Source organism: Prunus persica, chromosome G6, assembly GCF_000346465.2.
Source record: "Prunus persica cultivar Lovell chromosome G6, Prunus_persica_NCBIv2, whole genome shotgun sequence".
NCBI lineage: Eukaryota > Viridiplantae > Streptophyta > Magnoliopsida > Rosales > Rosaceae > Prunus > Prunus persica.
This window is the reverse complement of record NC_034014.1, coordinates 10,617,288-10,637,692: the sequence shown is the minus strand read 5'-3', so window position 1 is coordinate 10,637,692 and position 20,405 is coordinate 10,617,288. Positions and strand designations below refer to the sequence as shown.

Sequence of the window (20,405 nt, the reverse complement as noted above, 5' to 3'; positions counted from 1 at the left end):
CCTGCAGAAAGATCTAAAGCATGAGCAATCGAAAACTGAAACAACGGCGGTTTTCTGTTCTACCGTCGTCTTTTCTCGTCGTCTATATTAAGGTAAGATGGCGGTAGATTTATAATTACCGACGTAGATTATTTTGTTAAACGTCGTTAAGTGTACTACAACCGACGTGGATTTTATTTTTAAATTATAAATAGAGTTTTTTTCCAGAATTCTTTCAGTTTTAGTTTTCAATTACAAAGCGTGATAAATAGATTTTTCTTTCCCGAGGAAATTTAAAATGAGGGAAATTAATGTTCTAGAATTTGTAAACTAACACGACGCAATATTACTAACCCGAGGAAATTATAAATAGATTTTGCTTTCCTGAAGAAATTTTAAATTAATTCAGTTTGAAACAAAACGACGGTTTTTTGTTATGCCGTCGTTTTTAACTAACACGACAGATTTAAATAAAATAAGAATATAAAAACAACGACTGTTTTTTTACTACTGTCGTCGTTTTTCGTCGTCTTAAGTAAGACTAAGACGACGTAATATATTTGTTGAGCGACGTTGATTTGTTTTTAAACGTCGTTAGATATAATATAACCGTCGTTGAAAATTGTCTCTCTGATTGCAAATTTGCAACGACGTTGATCAACTTCCAAAAAATTGTCTCTCTGATTGCAAATCTGTGTCATCTGTTAAGATTATTTTGTATTTTAAAGCCGTGGATTTGTTTGTAATTATACGGCGTCTTATACGAAAACCTCGTCGTGTTATTTTATGAGTAAAAACGGCGGCTTTTATTGAAATCGTCGTCTTTACTTTCTACGTCGGTCTATTCATAACTTCTGCCGTTCTTTGTTTGCTTTGATTTTACACTGCGGAAATCTGTTTCAAATAGACGTCGGTTGTTTAATTAGGTACGTCGTTGTTTTTGAACAGCCATTTGAATCTCCATTTTTTAGTTGTCTAAGGTGGTATTACACGACGGTGTTTTTAGAACCGTCGTCTTTTTAAAAACCACGACGGTTTTCACTTAGACCGTCGTTGTTTTCTGGTCGTCTTTTTCACTTTTTGTAGTAGACCTTAGGTTGCTCTAGTACTTGGAGAGGAAAAATTTTTGGTGCTCAGGCTCTAGAGCAAGGTCTTGTGTGGCATGTCGGAAATGGGCAAAAGACCAGGTTTTGGCTTGACAATTGGTTAGGGATTGGCCATCTACTTCTTCATGCTCAATGCTCTACTCCGAATGTTCTTTTGCAGGTAAAAGTTTACCACTTTCTCGATGTCAATGGGTGGCGATTGGATCAATTAAGTGGTTTATTACCTCAAGCAATCCTTAATAATGTTATTGGTATTCATGCTGTGAAGGATGGGGATATTGAAGATAAAATTAGATGGGGTTTTATTGCTGATGGTAAATTCTCGGTCAGTTCTGCTTACCATAATATTACTAATAAATTTGGTTCGAAGGATTGGAGATAGAGTTTTTTTATGGAAAATCAATGCTCCCCCAAAAGTCCTTCATTTCCTTTGGAAGGTTTGCCATAGGAAACTTTTGACAAACAGTCACAGAATTCATATAGGCCTTTCCTTTGATGCATCATGTCCCAGATGCTCTTGCATTTGTGAAGATTTGAACCATTTATTTAGAAATTGCTCGGAGTCTGCTGAGTTGTGGAGGAAGCTTAACATGGGTACAAATGGTCAGTTAGTTAACTTGAATGATTTTTGGGATTGGTTGATGTTGAATCTAAAGTTTAGTAAAACAGACTTCAGGGGGAATACCTATAGCCATCTTGTGGCGTTTTCCCTATTGAATATTTGGAAAATGAGATGTAAGGGTGGTTTTGAACCTGACCCTCATCTTGATACGCCTCTAGAGATCGGTGTTCTTAGAGATCTAACAGAGTGGAAAGATACGATTAAGGTGAAGGCTTATAAGCCTAGTAAGCAACATATCTTGGTGAGGTGGCAACCTCCTCCGAAGGGCAAATACAAATTAAACACTAATGGTTGTAGATCTGAGGATGGTGCCATTGGAGTTGGGGAGTTGTCAAAGATTACTTTGGTGCTTGGCCTGGTGGCTTCTCTGCAAACATGGGCTTTGGGCAAGTTCTGCAAGCTGAATTATGGGCTCTTTACCATGGAATTGTTTTGGTGTGCCACAAGAAATGGTTTGCACTTGATATTGAATCTGATTCTCAAATTGCTGTGCAAATGCTTTCTTCATAGTTGGATGAAGAGCATCCATACTACAGTTTGGTGTCTAACTGTCAGAAGATGCTTAGGTCCAAAGGCTGTAGTATTTCTCATAAATATAGAGAAGGAAATTGCCTTGCAAATAAATTGGCAACTTTGAGCCCAAAACTAGATTTTGTGAGGGTGTGCCTGAAGGGTTTGAACATTATCTACTAAAGATTTGAGTGGGGCTGCTAGACCTAGAATGTTGTTTATGTACTTTTGTTTCCAAGCTTCAGCTCCCTTAGAACCACACCGAAGAAAAAAAAAAAAAAAAAAAAAAAAAAAAAAAAAAAAAAAAAAAAAACCCAGGCATAAACCCTAACCGCACGCTAAACCCTAATAACATGCCACTCCAAACTAAACCCTAATAACAAGAAAAACACGATGAAGAAAAATCATCAAAAAAGAAAACCGAACGAGGTATTGATCAAAGAAAAAATAAGGAGCGTACCTTCACAAATGAAGGAAGGATGTTCGTCTTCTACAGAGAGAAGCTAGGGCGTATGCAAAGAGAAAAACTAGCGTCTGATGAAATCCTTAGGGGAGAGGTTGGATTTATTATTGTCTTTGTTATTTATTCCTCTCACATTAAACCCTACCCAAATTTATCACTCAATAAAATCTTTCCAAATATATGACTTTTTGAATATACCTAGATTTCATTGAACTTTTTTATAATCCTAATTAAATACACCCATATTTGTATGGATTTTCCAAAAATTCATACAAGTTTAAATTGGACACACCCAGACTTGTAGAAACTCTTTTAAAGTTTTCATAAATCCAAATTGAATATACCCGGATTTTTAAAATCTTGTAAACGCTCTAGAATCCTAATTGAATACACACCCCAAACTAATCTTAACTTAGATGGAGGGGGAATCAAACTTGAGTGGAAGGAAGCGAACACGCTGCGTCCTAACCCACGTATGCCATGAACATGCAGATTGAGCGAAACTAGAGATTACTAACCAAAACTAAAATAAAAAAATTTATTCAAGATGTATAGGAAAATTTGGACAAATCATCAGCCCCACATAATTACTATTCAGTTTAGAAACTCAAAAGCAATGGAAGGCTCCCGGCCCTTCCATCAGTAAGAACATTGCTGTATTGAATAAGAAGTCTATAATAAACGCACAGAAAGGACAAACCAAAGTTTACAATATACAAAATCATTACAGGGGAATTAAAATGAGTAACAAATCGATTGTCCATAGATTGAGTTTTCTAATAGAGTAGAACATAAAAATGTGCGAAGCTTTTCAAAAGTAGTAAAACTAGAAGAGAATATTGGATAGATGTGAGGCACAACCACAGTAAGAATTTACAGGATTATTACTGGAACCGAGTATACGTATTTTTCTTCCATGTACACCTCAGAAACTTGAACCGTTGAATACAACTTGCAGGATTTAAGATTTATAATCAATGATAATTTCAAAATCCCCAGGCGTAAAGAATACAAAGATGATATGACACACTGTAAGAACAACTTGACAGGCTTGCCAAAAGAAATCTCAGCAATTCACTCCAAATGCACCAAAACAAAGAATCTGCAGGATTCCTCCTAGAACATTGCAAAGTGTTCGATATTTTACTTCAATATACACCAAAAAGATTTGAACCTTCAACCACTGGAACCCCCTTTCATATGGATTGACTTCGATTTTCAAAAAAGTAATTGTTCCTTACCGCAGTAGAAACTATAACAAGAAGCGAAGGAGTCAAGATCTGCAGGAAGGTAGCGTGACGCCTCCACAACAAACAGCAATTATAATGTACAGAAGCACAACAATCACGCATGTCAACAGGGCCCTGTCACAATTAGACAACCTTCAATGCACTGAACTGGAAATGGGAATACTAATCAAACAAGTCATGGAAATATGATATATATCATGTAGCTTTTATCTTCACAACATTTGGCAAGCACAAGGGCCACAGCGGAGTAAGTAAAATCGTTTAGTTTTTTATGCGCCTAGCGATTTCGGAGTTGCATATGTAATCAACACATTTGATCCTGTTGTGAAGTCGATATCTTACTCCTTACCACTTAATTAGAACAGAATAATCATGTTCAAATTGGAAGGAAATAAAAAATAAAAAATGCTGATGCATTCAAAAAATTGCAGTGGCCACAACTTGATGATTTTGGAATAAACAAAACCAAAATATCATTTTCAGATGGCACTGCGCATAACGGACTACAGCTTCATAATAAACTTAAAAGCATCACATTGTCACTTGTGAAATTAAAATTCATATGCATGGGGTGATAAGGAGGACGTGTAACCTAAGAATGTGTCTTTTTCGATAAACTAAGAAAATCCCTAGTCACCATTAGGAAAAGAAAAGGTTAGTTATCTCAAGAAAGATAAGACCAGAAAAATAAAATTCAGCAAGATGGTTTGAATTCACTTGAATTGCAAACTATGTTTGGTCACTGAAATCAGGGATGGAATGGATTTGAGATTCCATGGAAATTGTGAGGAATTGGTTAGACAAAGTAATAAGAAATCGAATTTCATTCCAAATCCCCTCAAAGTTTGGGGAGACCATTCCTTCCCTGAGTGGGATAAGAAAGTTCCTTAAAACAAAACCAAAGGTTGCTCGACAATTCCTACACACTTGAAACACCCCTCTTCTCTCACCTCCACCTCGCCTACAACTTTCCCCAATCAGTTTGCTGTTGATTCTCCACTACTGAAATTGTTTCTAGCTTCAACATCACTTGGGTCCACAGTCCACTCCATTCAAATCTGCATCCCATCTTCAAATCCATCCCCTAACACCTCAGTTTCAAAGCCTAATTCAAAAAATTTCCAATCAACATAATTAAAGTTATGGCCCCAACAAAGGTAGGAGTTTTCTTTTCCCTTCCAGAAAAACAAAGGTCGGAGTTTTTTGCTGTCATGGTTATTGATTTCAGGCTTGTGATTGCAAATGTATATAAGGGGCCTAACTCCCATACAATTAGCTTCCCTGTTTTCCCCCCTTTACAAATTTTCACTTCTGTACTTTATTTCTCAATGAAATATTCTTCTAACCTTTATTTGGTCTGAGGAAAAGACTCCATCAAAGATAAATTTTATGTGAATTTTCTCAACTTATTGTTGAATTTGAACCGCCCTTTTTCTTTTCTTTTCTTTTGGGTGGATAGGATTTTAAGTTTTGGGTCATTGTTGTTGCCTTCTGTGTATTTAGTTTCTTGCCTTTTTTGTTTTCAAATTTGGGTTTGCTCATTAATAAATTTTCTCATGGGGAAATTATCACTTTTGTTTACTAAATTCTCACTCCACAGATGAAACATTCCCATCACCAGGTCTTTCTCTTTAACTATGCTTGTTTACCTTTTCACGACCTTGAAATGGTGAGCTTATTCAAGGTACCATTAATACTAATCATTTCCTATTATTTTCAAAACTTGAACATATTCCTAAAGATATAAGTCTACGTCATTTGTGTAAATCAAAATAACTTACAAGAGCTTGGCATTTTTCATCCACAGAGCTCGACGAAGCCGTTTGGACTGCTTCTTGAAGTGAAATGCACTATCTTGCATAGTTGCAGTTTTGTCAACAAGAAGCTCAATTCGGTCACCCCTCTCCAATATCTTTTCTATGTTGTCCACCATTATAGTTCGTATCTAGACATATCAAAATTTAAGTGACTGTTAGAACAAACCAAACACAGAACAAGAAATGCATTGAAGGATGAAACACAAACCTAAACAATAGAAGAAAAAACGAAGGGGCAGCAAAATCAGAAATTTATTGAAAAGGGAAAACAAAAAGTTTATAAAGCCAACGAAATACCATATCACTTGAATGCTACAAAGCATATAACTATTTTTATATAAAATATCGTGCATTGAGACTGCAAACTAGCTGTGAAAGTTCAATAAACAAATGAATGTGTCTAAGAAATCTTTGAATGGACAACACCAATTGACTTGCTTTCTAAATGACAGATGTGTTTTCCTCAAATACTTGTTTAAGCAACAGGCAAAAATGACATGTAGCAAGTGAAGATTCCTTATTCCCAGACAAAAATAATTGGCAAATAGTCGAAGAAACAAGTTAGAAAGACCAAATGACAATCAAAATTCCAGGGAAGCACAAAGACTTGCCTCACCAACTTCGCCTCTCACACGGTTGAGAGTATCAGCGCTAGGATTGCTGGAGAAAAACTCCATCTGCTGATGCAAAACCCTCGAAAATTCGTCGTTCATTGCATAAGCAGGAGCATAAGGGGCCACTCTGCCATAATTTTTCATAAATCTCATATGAATATCCTCCAAGTATGAGAAGGGTATTCTCCCTGCACCAAAACAAATACACCAACATACTCAAAACCCATAAAATCCAGAAAAAGAAAGCACCAAAATTGAATTCCCAAAGCGAAATTGAAGAACACAATTGAAGAAAATACGTTACGCACTGCCGAAGGTGTCGTTGGCCATGCAAAGAAAAGTGAGGCCATCGGATTTGAGTATGTGGAAGATGTACCGATCCTGGGAGAAGCAAACCCTAGAATCCGCCTCCGATGGAAGCTTTTCCAAGATGCGCCGAGCCACTGCCCCTGTGTTCCCTGTGACCGCGCTGAACTCGGCCAACACGATTGTTCCTCGAGCCACCACGGCGTAGAGAATCGCCATCTCTGCTTCGGATCTTCGGGGCTTAGGGTTTGGGGCTCTGAAAGCTCTCTACTTCGATCGCGATCGAAGTCTCATGGAGCTGTTTGAATTCTGATTTACTGCTTATTTTATATTTATCTTTTTATTTTATATTTATGTTTTGTTGTTTTGTTGTTTTGTTAATGTTATTGGAAGAGGAAAGGGAAGTTGAAAGTTGAAAGTGAAGGCGGGGAAGGTGAAGAAATTTGTTGTCACCGGTGAGTCCACGGGGCGTCAAGGTATAGTGTTTGATAAACTAACAGCGGATCGCACAAAGAGTTCGTGGTACTTTCTTAGGATCGGAAGTAGGTATGGCAACAGGACGGTACGGAGATAGGTATGGCAATATTATCTCTGTCACTGCTCCCCATTTCCGCACCCATCTCGGCCCCAATCCCCGGTAAGAAATTTCAGGGAACTCCCATCCAAGTCCGTATAAAGAGGTTGTCTCCCAAACTCGCCCTGAATTCCCAATTTTTATTTATTAAAAATATACTGCACTCAATTTTGACCAAAAAAAAAATCAACTCAATTACATTCATTAAATCATAAAATTCAACTTAACTACTCAAAATCATCTCAATAATTTGACAAACTACTAGAAATCATATTATCCACAATCAAAAGTACATATTTGTGACAAAATTCTTATTCTACCGCTAAAATTAATCACATAAAAATACATTAAAGACCTACAAAAAATAAAATTTGAAAAAAAAAAAAAAAAAACCATGGTAGCACTGTAGCACTAGCACCGTAGCTTCATCAAACAATATGGGAGGAAGTTCTAATAACGAGTCGGGGAAAGCACATAAAAAAAATAATTTCCATATGTTTCTTGGTCAACCAAGAAAATCATGAATTGTTTCCTATATGGTTTATTGAAATATGTATTCTATATTCAATATTTATTATTTAAAAAAATATATATATACATATCACTAATCGGGTCAGGTTTGGAGATAGAAATAACAATATCATCCCCGGCCCATCTCCAACTGATAATTTTTAAAAATCAGGGATCACCGTACCATCCCCCGATTTTACCTGAAATCTTCCCCCTTTTAGGGGCGGATACCCGATGGGGACCCGACTAGGTGGGATTTTTGCCATCACTAATTGGAAGGAGGGTGGTCTCATCAAATTTTAGATTATGATAAATTCACATATATGACACTTTACTTTTCTGCTTTTGTGAAATTACAACCTAAACTCATATTATTTACAAGTTACAACTAATCAATCAAACTTCACACATTGTTACAATTTGGCACTTTTGGCCACTTTTTCGTTAAATTATGGCACGTGACAAGACAACGTACTCTTTTTTAAGGGCATTCTCGTTACTTATCTCAATTAGGCATTCTTGTTATTGTATTTGTTGGCAATATAATGTATGTTAACGAAGCAAGATGTTTCAGGTACTATATTCATTGAAAATGATGAGAATGCCCTTGAAAAAGGTCCCACATGAAGTTTGAATGCCAAATAACGACAATGTCATGAAATCGGAGTGATTGATTGTTGGTATACGAAATTAGGAAGTTAGTGCTAATCTATAATGTCTAAGTGAATATCCCATCTCCCATTTTCTCCATCATAGATTTTCTAGCGTTACTGCCAGACAAAACCAAGAGGAAACATTTGAACGTATCATAGACTTAACAACGATGGGGTATTCAGCTCCAAGAATTGTTGGTTCTCCTCAACTTGGGTGATGGCAGAAGACTTTCATGTTCGGTAAAATTATCAAACTTGGTTCTCTTCCTTTTACAGCTAGTCGGTCAATAAAACATCAACGTTAGATACTTAAAGTAATTAAGTACCGAAGCTAATTAACAAAACATTTTAACAAAATATACTTCATCGTTGCCGAACTTGTTGCTTAACCCACCAAAACTTCTCTACGTTTGATTATGGTTGAATATTGTGAGTAGAGTGTATTTATTAAAATTATATTTGTTTCATAATTCAATATATATATCCTTTATGGTCATTTTATATAGGGTAAATTAGTAATTCAATAAATAGTTTGGTAGTAGGGTATATACTTAGTTAATTTTAGGATTCGTTTAGCAGCACTCAAAAACTAAAGGGGTGTATACAATTCAAGCTTTTAATGACTTTTATAGAGTTTAAAAGTCTGGAAGTATTCAATTTCAATTTTTAAAGAGTTTATAAAAGTCTAGTGGTATTCAATTGTAACTTTTAAGAAGTAGTTATAAGTATTTAAAAGTTTGGTGGTATTCAATTGTGACTTTTAAAAAGCCTTTAAAAGTTTGGTGGTATCCAAAAAGTTAATGACTTTTAAAATGCTTACTAAATGAATGACTTTTCCATACTTTTTAGGCTAATTGTTAATAGCAAAAATCTTACCAATTTACGAGTGACTTTTATCAACTCTATAAAAGTATTTCAGGGGGGGTGTATTCAATTATAACTTTTAAAGACTTTTTGTGAGTGACTTTCATAGAGTTGACAAATTCTTAACGACTTTTACATACTTTATAAAGTTAGTGATATACTTTCATATACTTTTATCATAGAGTTTTACATACTTTTATATACTTTTTTTTAATATTTATTTTGTGAATAGTATTTATCCTTTAATATTTATCATAGAGTAGTATAACCACAGGAAATTGCTTCTAATATTTATCTCCAGCATTGATAAATGTAGTGGGACTACGAGCAAACAGAAAACGGAACAACCAAATACAAAGAACATGAATACAGATTGGAAAGCTAGGAAAGATGCTGCTTCAGAAAGCCACAAGAACGTCACAAGCCAACCATAATCTGTACAAACCTAGTGCTGCAGTGGGCAAGGGAGACCATCCTAAACAGTGGTGGTTTTATTGATAGTACACCAACCAAAGAGGGAGGGGGTCTAGAGACCCAAACATGATAGTGCACCCTCACAATGGGCACAGCTATAGAATGATCGAAGTCATGGATAAAATCTTGGGTAAATTAGCAAGATTTTTAGTATTAAGAATTAGCTTTAAAAGTATTGAAAAGTCATTCATTTAACAAAGTTTTCAAAAGTCATTAACTTTTTGGATACCCCAAAACTTTTGAACACTTTTTAAATTCACAATTGAATACCATTGTACTTTTATAGACTATTTAAAAGTCATAGTTGAATACCTCTAGACTTTTAAACTCATTAAAAGTCTTTAAAAGTTATAATTGAATACACCCCCTTAAGAATTTATCAACTCTATAAAAGTCACTTATTTTAAAAAAAATCTTTATAAATATGAATTGAATACACCCCTAAATAAAAGCAGAAGAAGAAACTAGCAAACTCAACCCCCTTCGAAGACCCAACCACCTCCACCTCTCACAACCACCACTCACGCACTAGCACATTAATCTAGAGTCATACACTTATTGTTGAGATTCATCACTTTTCAATTAGAGATTCGTCATGCTAACAACTTTTATCCATACTCTAAAAGGCATATACAATTTTTTCTGAACTGTATTCAATTAATATTTTAATGGTTTTTAAGGGAGTGATGGACTCTTCTTGAATTTGTGGATTTTGATGGACTTCTATCAACTCCTCATAGACTTTGGTGGAGACTTTATTGGAGTTTGGTTGATTTCTATCATAAAGTTTAAAAGGCTCTGTCAAATGATTGTTATAGAATTTTTAGTGACTTTATTCATATTTATAAATATTTTTTTTTAAATGAGTAATTTTTATAGAGTTGACAAATTCTTAAACATTTTAATGGATTTGATAAAAGTCATTAGTAAATTGGCAAGACTTTTGCTATTAACAATTAGCTTTAAAAGTATGCAAAAGTAATTCATTTAATAAGCATTTAAAAAGTCATTAACTTTTTGGATGTCACCAAACATTTAAAGACTTTTTAAAAGTCACAACTCGATACCACTAAATTTTAAAATACTTTTAACTACTTTTTAATGACTTTTTGGATGCCACCAAATATTTAAAGTGACAGGACACGCCCCAGAATTTCCTGAAAACCGGAGCAAATCCCTTCTTTGTTACCGACATCACCCCGATGCCGGGCCCACTTACTAAAAATCGAGACTTTCTACCAAAAAATTGGCAGAGTCTTCCCTGTAAAATGCACAAACCCAACAAAAACTCAACCTGCATAGAATACATAATATAATCCCAACAAGCAGCATGCTTCAACATTTTACAGTAAACACAAAATTGCCTCCGGCCTCAAGTAAAAACCTAACATGGGCAATAACAGAGCATCTATTGAATTTAGTTTACAAGAACAGTTGAGTATGAGGAAATTACTCGAAGCCTAATCTACTGATGTAAACGATTCGGCCTTCGAACACCACTTGCAACCTTCCTGGAGCGACTACTGGCTGGGGGGCGCAAAACAGAAAATATATGAGTGGACAAAAACAAAGTTTGCATTTAAAACAACATAATAACCCCACCGTGTAAAAATAATGCCCAAAGCGTGCAGATTCACATTTCATAATCAAATGCTCAAAAATATTAATCTCAGAAACCCGTTGAACCTAAAAATCTCAAACCACAAACTTCATTCCCAAACTTATACTGCACTTGCCAACCCACTACATATACTTTAATGGATTTACACTCAGACCTAGGTATATATATAAATATATAAAAATAGATATATCATATACTTCTCTCATTACTTATGTACCGGGGAAACAATCCAACCGGGGGATTGTTTGGCTAGCCTGCAGGATTTCCAGGTGCTATCATGCGGCTAGGGATGAGCGGTCCAACCGAGGGATGAAACTTCATAGCTCACATGCCGGAACTACCAATGCCACGTGTAGCTCACATACTCAAAACCAAGTCCTACGCGTGCAGACTACATCATCACACACCATAACTACCAACGTCATGTGTGATGATTCCAAGCAATATACATACTCTTCCCATACGCCAGAACTACCAACGCCACGTATTGCAAGTGTCTCACACGCCGGAACTACCACCGCCACGTGTGGGAAGCCTAGTAACAAGGGGATGGTACTTACATAGTGCAATCATACATCTCTCAACAACCCCTCATACTCACTCTTTTCACAATCTCAATTCAACAACCCCTCATACTCAAATATATACGAACCCAAAATATATTGCCAATGCTTATAAGAACATCAAATTCATCAACCAAATATATATTATATCTCATATACCATTTAAAACAGATGCATAAATCTTTCATCAATAAAACCATGTGTATGCTTGAAAACAAAGTCCACTCACAGATGGTCCCAAGCTGCCCGACCCTAAGAGGGTCTCGCCTGCTGTGTACGAGTGGCCGGAGTACCTATTTCGAGATACGAACCCTTAATTAATATAAAATTACTTCGAAACGGAAATAACAAATTAAATCCTTAAATCCCCAAGTTCCCAGTGCGTGTACGTAGAACAAGATATCCTAAGGTCAGGTTACAAGTTTAGGAATCGCTCACGATTGGACGATTATCGCTAACCCACAAACTTTGAAATTGAATTAGAACATCCGAGGCTCCGATTCACGATCCGTGAAGTCCCATATGATTCTAAGAGTGCCTAGATCAACATATTTTAATTGAGAAATGGTCCAAAGGTCAGAACCTATCGAACCCGGATAACGCACAATATGCGAAATCCGTTCGATAGTCAAACGATGTCCGAATTGAGATCCGCAAAATCCTACGCACTCGTGACAACCTGAGAATCTCATCAGAACAAAATGTAGCTTCACCACCCTTGCCCACGCACTCACCCTTCCTATCCTAGATACTACTCGAGGTAAGGATCACTTCATTCAACTACAGGGAGGTCTAATTTGGACGGCAACTGGCCGGAATTTCACTTTGAAATTTGGCCAAAACCTAGGTTTCGAAATCGTTTTCCTAGATGCAAAATCGGTCCAATCCTATGAAACAGATAGCTAGAACTTGGAAAATAGATGAGAAATCATACCTCACCCGACCAAATTGGTGGCCGGATGAGAGAGATCGAGCGTTGAGAAGTTCTGTGAAAATCGGCTCGTTTTCAACGGATTCCGGCGAGCACAGTGGATGATGATGGCTGAGACTGGTTGGGAAAAGACGAGGGAGAGGTGGCGGTTCGAACGAGACCGGTCTCGAGGCCAGTCGTTTACTGTGGCGACGGTGATAGTCTTGGAGGGTGGCGGCTGTGAAAAACGAAGGGGAGGGGGGCTGTTCGCGATGGGGGAGAGAGAGAGAGAGAGAGAGAGAGAGAGAGAGAGAGAGAGAGAGAGAGAGAGATAAAAGTGAAAAAATTAAATTTTTACCAAAGTTTTTCAAAATAATTACAAGTTTGCCACTGATGATGTTTTGCTCGTAACTTCTTCGTTACAACTCCGATTCAAGCCTACCGCGTGTCTACGAATTCGTCTCAGTACGACCTATCCAAATATACCAATCACTGCTCCAAACTCTTTTTGAAAAAAAATGACCAAATTCCCAAGGATAATTTCGTAATTTCAATTAAATAAATTTAAATAAAGAATTAAATTTGGAGTCGAGGTGTTACATAAAGACTTTTTAAAAGTCACAACTCGATACCACAAAACTTTTAAATACCTTTTAAAGGTCGCAATTGAATACCACTAAACCCTTAAATGGAAAGGATTAAATACATTAGTTTTTCGGGTAAAAAAATTAGGTCATGTCGGTCGGTTATTCGGTTTATCGGTGAAAATCCCAGTCATACTTTCCATTAGTTCTAATTATTCGTAATCTCAAAATGATGACAAATCTCCCATTCAAAATTAATTTCAAAAAGTTTTGTAGAAATTTTTTTTTTGTGAGGATGGAAGTTGACATAAAATTGTTCAATAATTTTTTTTTTTGTTTTGTTTTTGTTTTTGGGGTAAAAAGGTCTAATAAACTTATGGATAGTCATCACCCTTTTTGTTCGGTGAAGAGCAGCATAAAGGTTCTACGTAACAACAAATATGAAAAGAATTTCAAGATTTTTCATCATAACCATTTTCTTCTTTTCTTTTAAAGACAAAAGGGAACAAGCAAAAAGGAAACGAAGTAGGAAATAGAGATTATATAATTTGAAAGCACATATATATGCTTTAATAAAACTTTGACGTGTTTATAACATGTGTGACACATGTTTTAATATTACGTGGTTGATACAAATCTGACTTCGGTTAGTTTTTATGAAAATAAATAAATAAAACAAGAAGTGAAAGGATAAGACAATCTGAATGATAAGAAGATAAAACAAATATGGTGATTTAGCCCATACCCCCTCTTGTCAATTGGTAGTTGGTTCGGGGATTTTGGTTTCGTTTATATGATTGAATCCCCATAACATTTAAACTTGTTTAAAATCCCCTAAAATTCCTATTGAATGCACTTATAAAGATCAATTTATCAAACTCGTCAATATCAATTCTAATTTCTAACTAAGTAGCTGGATTCAATTTTTCACGTATTAGAGCATTTTCAACCGCTTTGTGTTGAGAGTGTTTGTCCTATATTGAAAAGTTAAGGGACGTAGCCTAGGTTTATAAGGAGTTGGGCTACTTCCCACATTGCCAATTGATTTTGAGGTAGAATCTCAACTTCCTTCATAGTATCAGAGCAAAGATTCACATGTGTGACCCAACGGCCACACGTGCTCTCATGTCACCCAATATATATTGTACACATGTTAAGTTTGAAAGTTTGCCACACATACGGGATAATGTTGAGAGTGTTTGTACTGAGAACAACATAACCTTTTGTTGGTTTTTTTTTAATATCTGAAACCCTTGGTTGGTTGAATATAAGGCTAGTTAGCTTCTAACCACCTATCTTTTTCTCTTTTGATTTTTAAATATTTTTCCGCTAGGATTCTCATTTGGTTGAATGCGTCAAGGAAACTGAGAATTTCAACTTAGTGCTGTCACCTGTTTGAGGTAGCACAAGCATAGTCCTTTTTTGCTTATTTAAATTGTTTTCTTTTTTCCACAAGCATATTTCCGAGTCCTTTTTTTCTTGGTCAACTGAGTTTTCATTAAACCATACACAGGTTACAAAGGAGAAAAGCTTTTGAACTCTACTAACACTTTTTTATTAAGGACAAAATACAGGTGGCATTCTTCAAAAGTGATGTGAATAGAAGACTATCCAGGAAATTAAATGTAGTCAACAGGCCATGGTGACAAATATCTCCTTCAAAACATTTTTATTCCAAGATTTAAATATAACTACTTATTTCACATATATACTAATGACTATGAGTGGTTACAAAGAATTCACAAATTTAAAGAAAAGAGGAATTTTTCTTTATCCTTGAGATTTTACTACACTCAAGATCGTGTGTTCGAATCTAACTCCTTCAAATATCTTTTGTATAAATAAAAAAAAAACTAATTAATTAAATTAGGCCTATGCTTGCTTCCTCAAATGGATTGATATGACTAGATAGCTATCCACTGCTGCAGGTTTAGATTAAAGCAAATTTAATTGTTCCCATTCCCATAGAGGTTGTTCAAGACCTTCAATAATCTCCCAATTAGTACTGTTAATCCCTGCATACGTCTCTGGGAGATCAGCAAGCTCTTCTGAATATGAAAAAGTTTCATCCGATGAGCTTGCTTTCTCCACCATTGGAGCCTTCAGAGAAAAGGTGCTTGTTCCACCCATAGACTCACTCAATTGATGCTTCGTCTCTCCACTTCCTTCTAATGGTCGTCTGTCAAATGCTCGACAACTCCCAGATACCACGTACACCCGGCACAATCTGAATTCATTCCTCAAGTACTACAGAGGAAAAAAAGATTATATTAGAATGTGATGTCGGGATTCAAGCAGGTAAAGTGCGGAAAAAATGGAGGCTAATTTTCAAATTTTGTCCAAGTTAAAGGTAGAAAATGAATTAGTTGTGAAGAAAACTTATCCACTTCTAATCCCGACAAAATGAAAAATCATTCAACGTCACGCGCATTTCTTACTTCAATATATTAAACTTTTGAATTTTTCAATCCAATTCAACCCTAAACACCAAACGTGGCCACAGTACATACCTTGGGGACACTAGTGCTAGTGGTAGTTGGGTTATCTGCTTCAATGGCTCTGTACTCATTCATCTTCCATTTGGTTTTCCGTCCAGTTGGAGCTTTGCCTTTATAGAAAACCATGGTTTTCTTCACTCCAATGACCTTGTTATCTGAGGAGTAAACATACCCAGGAGAGCCTGTGGCCTTCCAGTACCCAGAAGCTGTGGTCCTGTTGGGCCTTCCTCCTTGGGCTTCTCTTTGTTGTCTTGGTGTGAAGAAAAACCATTGCTCTGTGTCTCCATGGCACAACTCCCCTGAAAACTCTGCAACAGAAAAACAGAGTGAACCATTACATAAGCTATACTTGTACCTTTTTTTTTAATGCCCATGATGAATAAAATAAACTATAACAGGCGTTGCTGTGGCTCCGCCTCTATTTATACTAGGGCGAACCTGGGAAAAAAACATAAAGAAAAAGAAAACAATGCTGAAAGGTTAATGGAATTGTACTTGGAAGGTCCCATGGCTCTTTGCTGTAAATGTCTACGACTGGGATTACGCGACGAGTATCGTCTCGCTTCCCTTCGAGTTTGTTAAGGAGGTAGAAGGAGACCAGTTCTTCTTCTGTCGGGTAGAAGCGGTAACCTGGTGGCAGCTCCTCCATTGTATTTATTTGAATTTCTATGTTTTGTGTTTGGTAGGGGAGCTATTTTTATATAGAGTGGGGGTACAAAATTAGACATGATGAAGAGAGAGAGAGTTTCCGAGTGAAATTGGAAAAAATGGGGTTTGTGTGGAAACTTCCACGCGTTTATGAATGGCAGTTTTGTCCTATTCTTTATTCCATTTGTTTATCACTTAAAAAAGGTTTTTTTTGAACTAGTCAGCTGCTCTATTATCTACATCGTTAAAAGCCAGCAATATTAAGGGTCCCATGGTCCATATGACGTAACCTTTTCCCTTCCAACATCATCACCACTCATTTTAATGAAGAAAATTTTGTTTACATGCTACAATTGAAGTTCATCTTGTTTTTATTTATTTTTCAAATAGTCTTGAAGTTTGTCAAACTGCTCATTTTGGTTGCTCGCATTCAATCGATTTAAGTCGAGCACCAAGTTCAATATTGTATTTATTGTCAAATTTAGTTAAATTTCTCGTTAAAAAGGTCCCACGTGATCATATGTCCATGCTCTTAAGGGCAATTTTGTCAAACCATCCTCGTACATCGAAGAGCATGCACCAGTCATATAAATCTTTAAAGTACTAATAAGAATAGTATAGAATTAATAAAACGATTAAAAGTTCCATTAAATAGCAAGGCCCTCTGATATTTTTCATGTTTTCACAAAACCCCTTAAGGTTTCAAAAATCGGGAGGGAGGGGAGATCAAGAGGAAGAAAGGGGGAAGAAATCGAGGCTAGGGTTTCTGGATTCTGAATTCGTGGGGCTATGGTTACGAGTTGGGGTGGAGGGTGAGAAGAAATCGGGGGGCCAGGGAGGGGGGTGGGTGTTAGGGACTAGGGTTTATGTGCGAAAGGAAATGCAATAAAGTAAGAAATGGTAGAGAAATATCTGATTCTGCTTGCCATTCATTTCCAAGGAAATCGTTTAAATACAACTCATAAAGCCAAAAGGTGTGAATCTGACGTCAGCACCCTTTTACTAACTGAATTACTAAAAGGAAATTTAGACTAAGCCAACTAAATACAATATAAGGACTCAGCCACAATGGTGAGCTATTCATAGTTGTAACAGTCCTCCCTCCTTGCAGAAGGCATGTCCTTATGTCGTGAAGTTGGGGAAACATTCCTAGATGGTGGTGGCATCTTCGTAAGTCGCATCATGCTTTGGAAGGCCCTACCATTTGATCAACCAACGAATAACATCGGTATTGTTCCTAGTGCACATGCCCTGTTGCAGCACATTCTCTGGAGTCCAGAATATGACCAGCAAAATTGAATGGAGGAAGAGTGGGAAAAGGAGTCACATGTGGACCAATATTTGGCTTCAACAAGGAGACATGAAAAGTGGGATGGATACGAGAGGTAAAAGGAAGCTGTAAGGTGTAAGTGACTTTACCAACTCGTGCCAAAACTTTATAAGGTCCATAGTAGCGTGGAGTGAGTTTGGCGCAATGGGTTTTACTCACCGAAGATTGGCGATAGGGTTGCAAGTGCAAGTAAACCCAATCGCCGACTTGAAACTCGTGTTCAGAGTGCTTGTGTGCAGTGTTGTGGCACATGCGATCTTGGGCCAGTTAAAGGTTAGCACACAAACTGCTGAGTAAGGTATCTCTGTCGCGAAGGGTGGTATCCACCAAATGAACCGGAGAAGACCAGGGAAGGTAAGCAGAGATGGGAGGAGGAGGGTGGCCATAAACAACCTCAAAGGGAGTGCGTTGGATGACAGAATGAAAGTTGGAATTATACCATCATTCCACCCAAGGAAGCCATTGAACCCATGATTTGGGTTTATCATTGACAAAGCAGGGTAAATAATGATCAAGGGTACAATTAAAGACCTCAGACTGCCCATCAGATTGGGGGTGATACGTCGAATTGCGACAAAGTTCGGTGCCATTTGAACGAAACAACGATTCCTAGAATTGGCTGACAAAGATTGGGTCGTTATCACTCACAATTGTCGCTGGCATGCCATGAAGACGAAAAATTTCAGCAATGAAGACATCAACAATCTTAGCGGCAAAATAGGGGTGTTTGATTGAGATGAAGTGACCATACTTAGATAAGCGATCGACCACCACTAAAATCGCATTGTGACTGTGAACAGAGGGTAAACCTCAATGAAATCCATTGCAGTGTCAGTCCAAGTCTGGTGTAGAATAGGCAAGGGCTGAAGCAACCTAGGCTTCCGGATTGTCTCATAATTGATGTGCTGACAAGTGTCACATGCAGCCACATGGTGTTTAACATCAATTTTAAGGCCATGCCAACAGAAACTACAAAGAATACGCTTATAACTATGAAGGTATCCAAAATGACCACCCGTGGATGAGGAGTGAAACTCATCTAAGATGCGGTGACAACATGGGAAAGTGGGAATCACGAAGATGCCTTTTTTGTAATAGAGTAAATCACCATGGAGGGAATAGTTTTTATAGGCAGACCCATGACTTTAGAGGTCTTCAATGATTGTTTGTGTGTGGGGATCAGTAAAATATTAAGCTTGAATCTCGAAAATGCAATCAAAAATAAGTTGACTAAGACCCATAATAGCCAGCAACTCATGTTGGCTAGAAAGAGCATCTGAGACAGTATTGGAAGAACTGGGGCAATATTCGAGGGTATAATTATACCCTAACAGCTTCAATAACCATTTCTACTGTGCCGATGTGGTAATGCGTTGTTCCAAGAGATACTTCAAAGTTTGATGGTCCGTGATGATTTTAAATGGCCAACCAATAAGGTAAGGGCGCCATTTTTTAACAGCAAACAAAATGGCCATCATTTCACGATCATAAGGAAGGAGAAGCTGGTGATTTGGAGACAGAGACTTGCTCAAATAAGCAATTAGGTGAAGGTCTTGAGAGAGTACAACACTCAATCTACCATTAGACGCATCACATTCAACAGTAAATGACTTGGCAAAATTCGGAAGTGCCAACACAGGGGTCAATGTCAGAGTTGTTTTAAGGGCGATAAAAGCCTCATCAGCTGCCACACTATAATGGAAGGAATCCTTTTTGAGCAAATCAGTAAGGGGACGGGCAATAGTATCAAAATGCTGGAAAAATTTCTGGTAATAGCTAGCTAAACCCAGGAAACCATGAAGACCCTTAAGGGTAGGAGGTGTGGGCCAATCATGAATACATTGCACCTTGCTAGAATCCACGACAACACCCAAGAGAGAAATAGTGTGGCCCAAATAATCAATAGTGGATTGGACAAAGGTGCATTTCCAGAGTTTCACCTGCAATTGATGAGTATGTAGAGTACTAAAGACTGTAGACAAATGGTTAATATATTCCGGAATACTCTTTCTGAAAACCAATATGTCACTAAGACAAACTTGTGTAAGAATAGCTGAAAGACAGAATTCATTAACGCCTGAAAAGTGGATGGGGCATTGGACTGCCTAAAAGGCATCACTTTGAATTCATAGTGGCCTTTGTGGGTGCGAAAGTCAGTTTTAGGATGTCGTCTTCAAACATTTGAATATGGTGGTAGCTTGAACGCAAGTCGAGCTTTGTAAAGATAACTGCACCGGTTAATTCATCTAACATTCATCGATTATTGGGATTGAAAAACGGTTCTTGATAGAACAAGATTAAGGGCACGATAGTCCCCCAGAACGCCAAGTGCTCTCATTTTCCAGACAATTCCCTGAAAAAAAAGGACTAAACTGGTTGGATTATGCCCCTGCCACTTTCCCCACCTAGGTCTTATTTGGCTTCTAGCTGGCCCTTTAAAAGGCCACGTTATCGTTTCGGTCGTTGGAAAAGAATGGGGGGCAAGGCCCCTAGGGGGACCCAAAGGGGG

General features: G+C 37.2%; 2 protein-coding genes across 4 annotated transcripts; both read right to left on the bottom strand.

The window, feature by feature from the left end:
- LOC18774369 (vesicle-associated membrane protein 714) lies at nucleotides 3,279-7,318 on the bottom strand. 3 transcript variants are annotated; one of them, XM_020566657.1, is made up of 5 exons: nucleotides 6,670-7,315; nucleotides 6,359-6,549; nucleotides 5,712-5,875; nucleotides 3,922-4,044; nucleotides 3,279-3,796 (listed from the first exon to the last, which is right to left on the bottom strand). In XM_020566657.1, exons 1-4 carry the CDS (start codon nucleotides 6,884-6,886, stop codon nucleotides 3,954-3,956), a joined length of 663 nt encoding a protein of 220 aa, XP_020422246.1. In that variant the 5' UTR covers nucleotides 6,887-7,315; the 3' UTR covers nucleotides 3,279-3,796; nucleotides 3,922-3,953. The 3 variants fall into 3 exon arrangements, with proteins under 3 accessions (XP_020422246.1, XP_007205865.1, XP_020422247.1); XM_007205803.2 differs by having other exon boundaries at nucleotides 3,283-4,044; nucleotides 6,670-7,313; XM_020566658.1 differs by lacking the exons at nucleotides 3,279-3,796; nucleotides 3,922-4,044 and adding an exon at nucleotides 4,064-5,035 and having other exon boundaries at nucleotides 6,670-7,318.
- On the bottom strand, nucleotides 15,061-16,594 carry LOC18774757 (NAC domain-containing protein 90). Its single transcript, XM_007207417.2, has 3 exons — nucleotides 16,414-16,594; nucleotides 15,931-16,226; nucleotides 15,061-15,667 (listed from the first exon to the last, which is right to left on the bottom strand). The coding sequence occupies exons 1-3, from the start codon at nucleotides 16,565-16,567 to the stop codon at nucleotides 15,356-15,358; spliced, it is 762 nt and encodes a 253-aa protein (XP_007207479.1). The 5' UTR covers nucleotides 16,568-16,594; the 3' UTR covers nucleotides 15,061-15,355.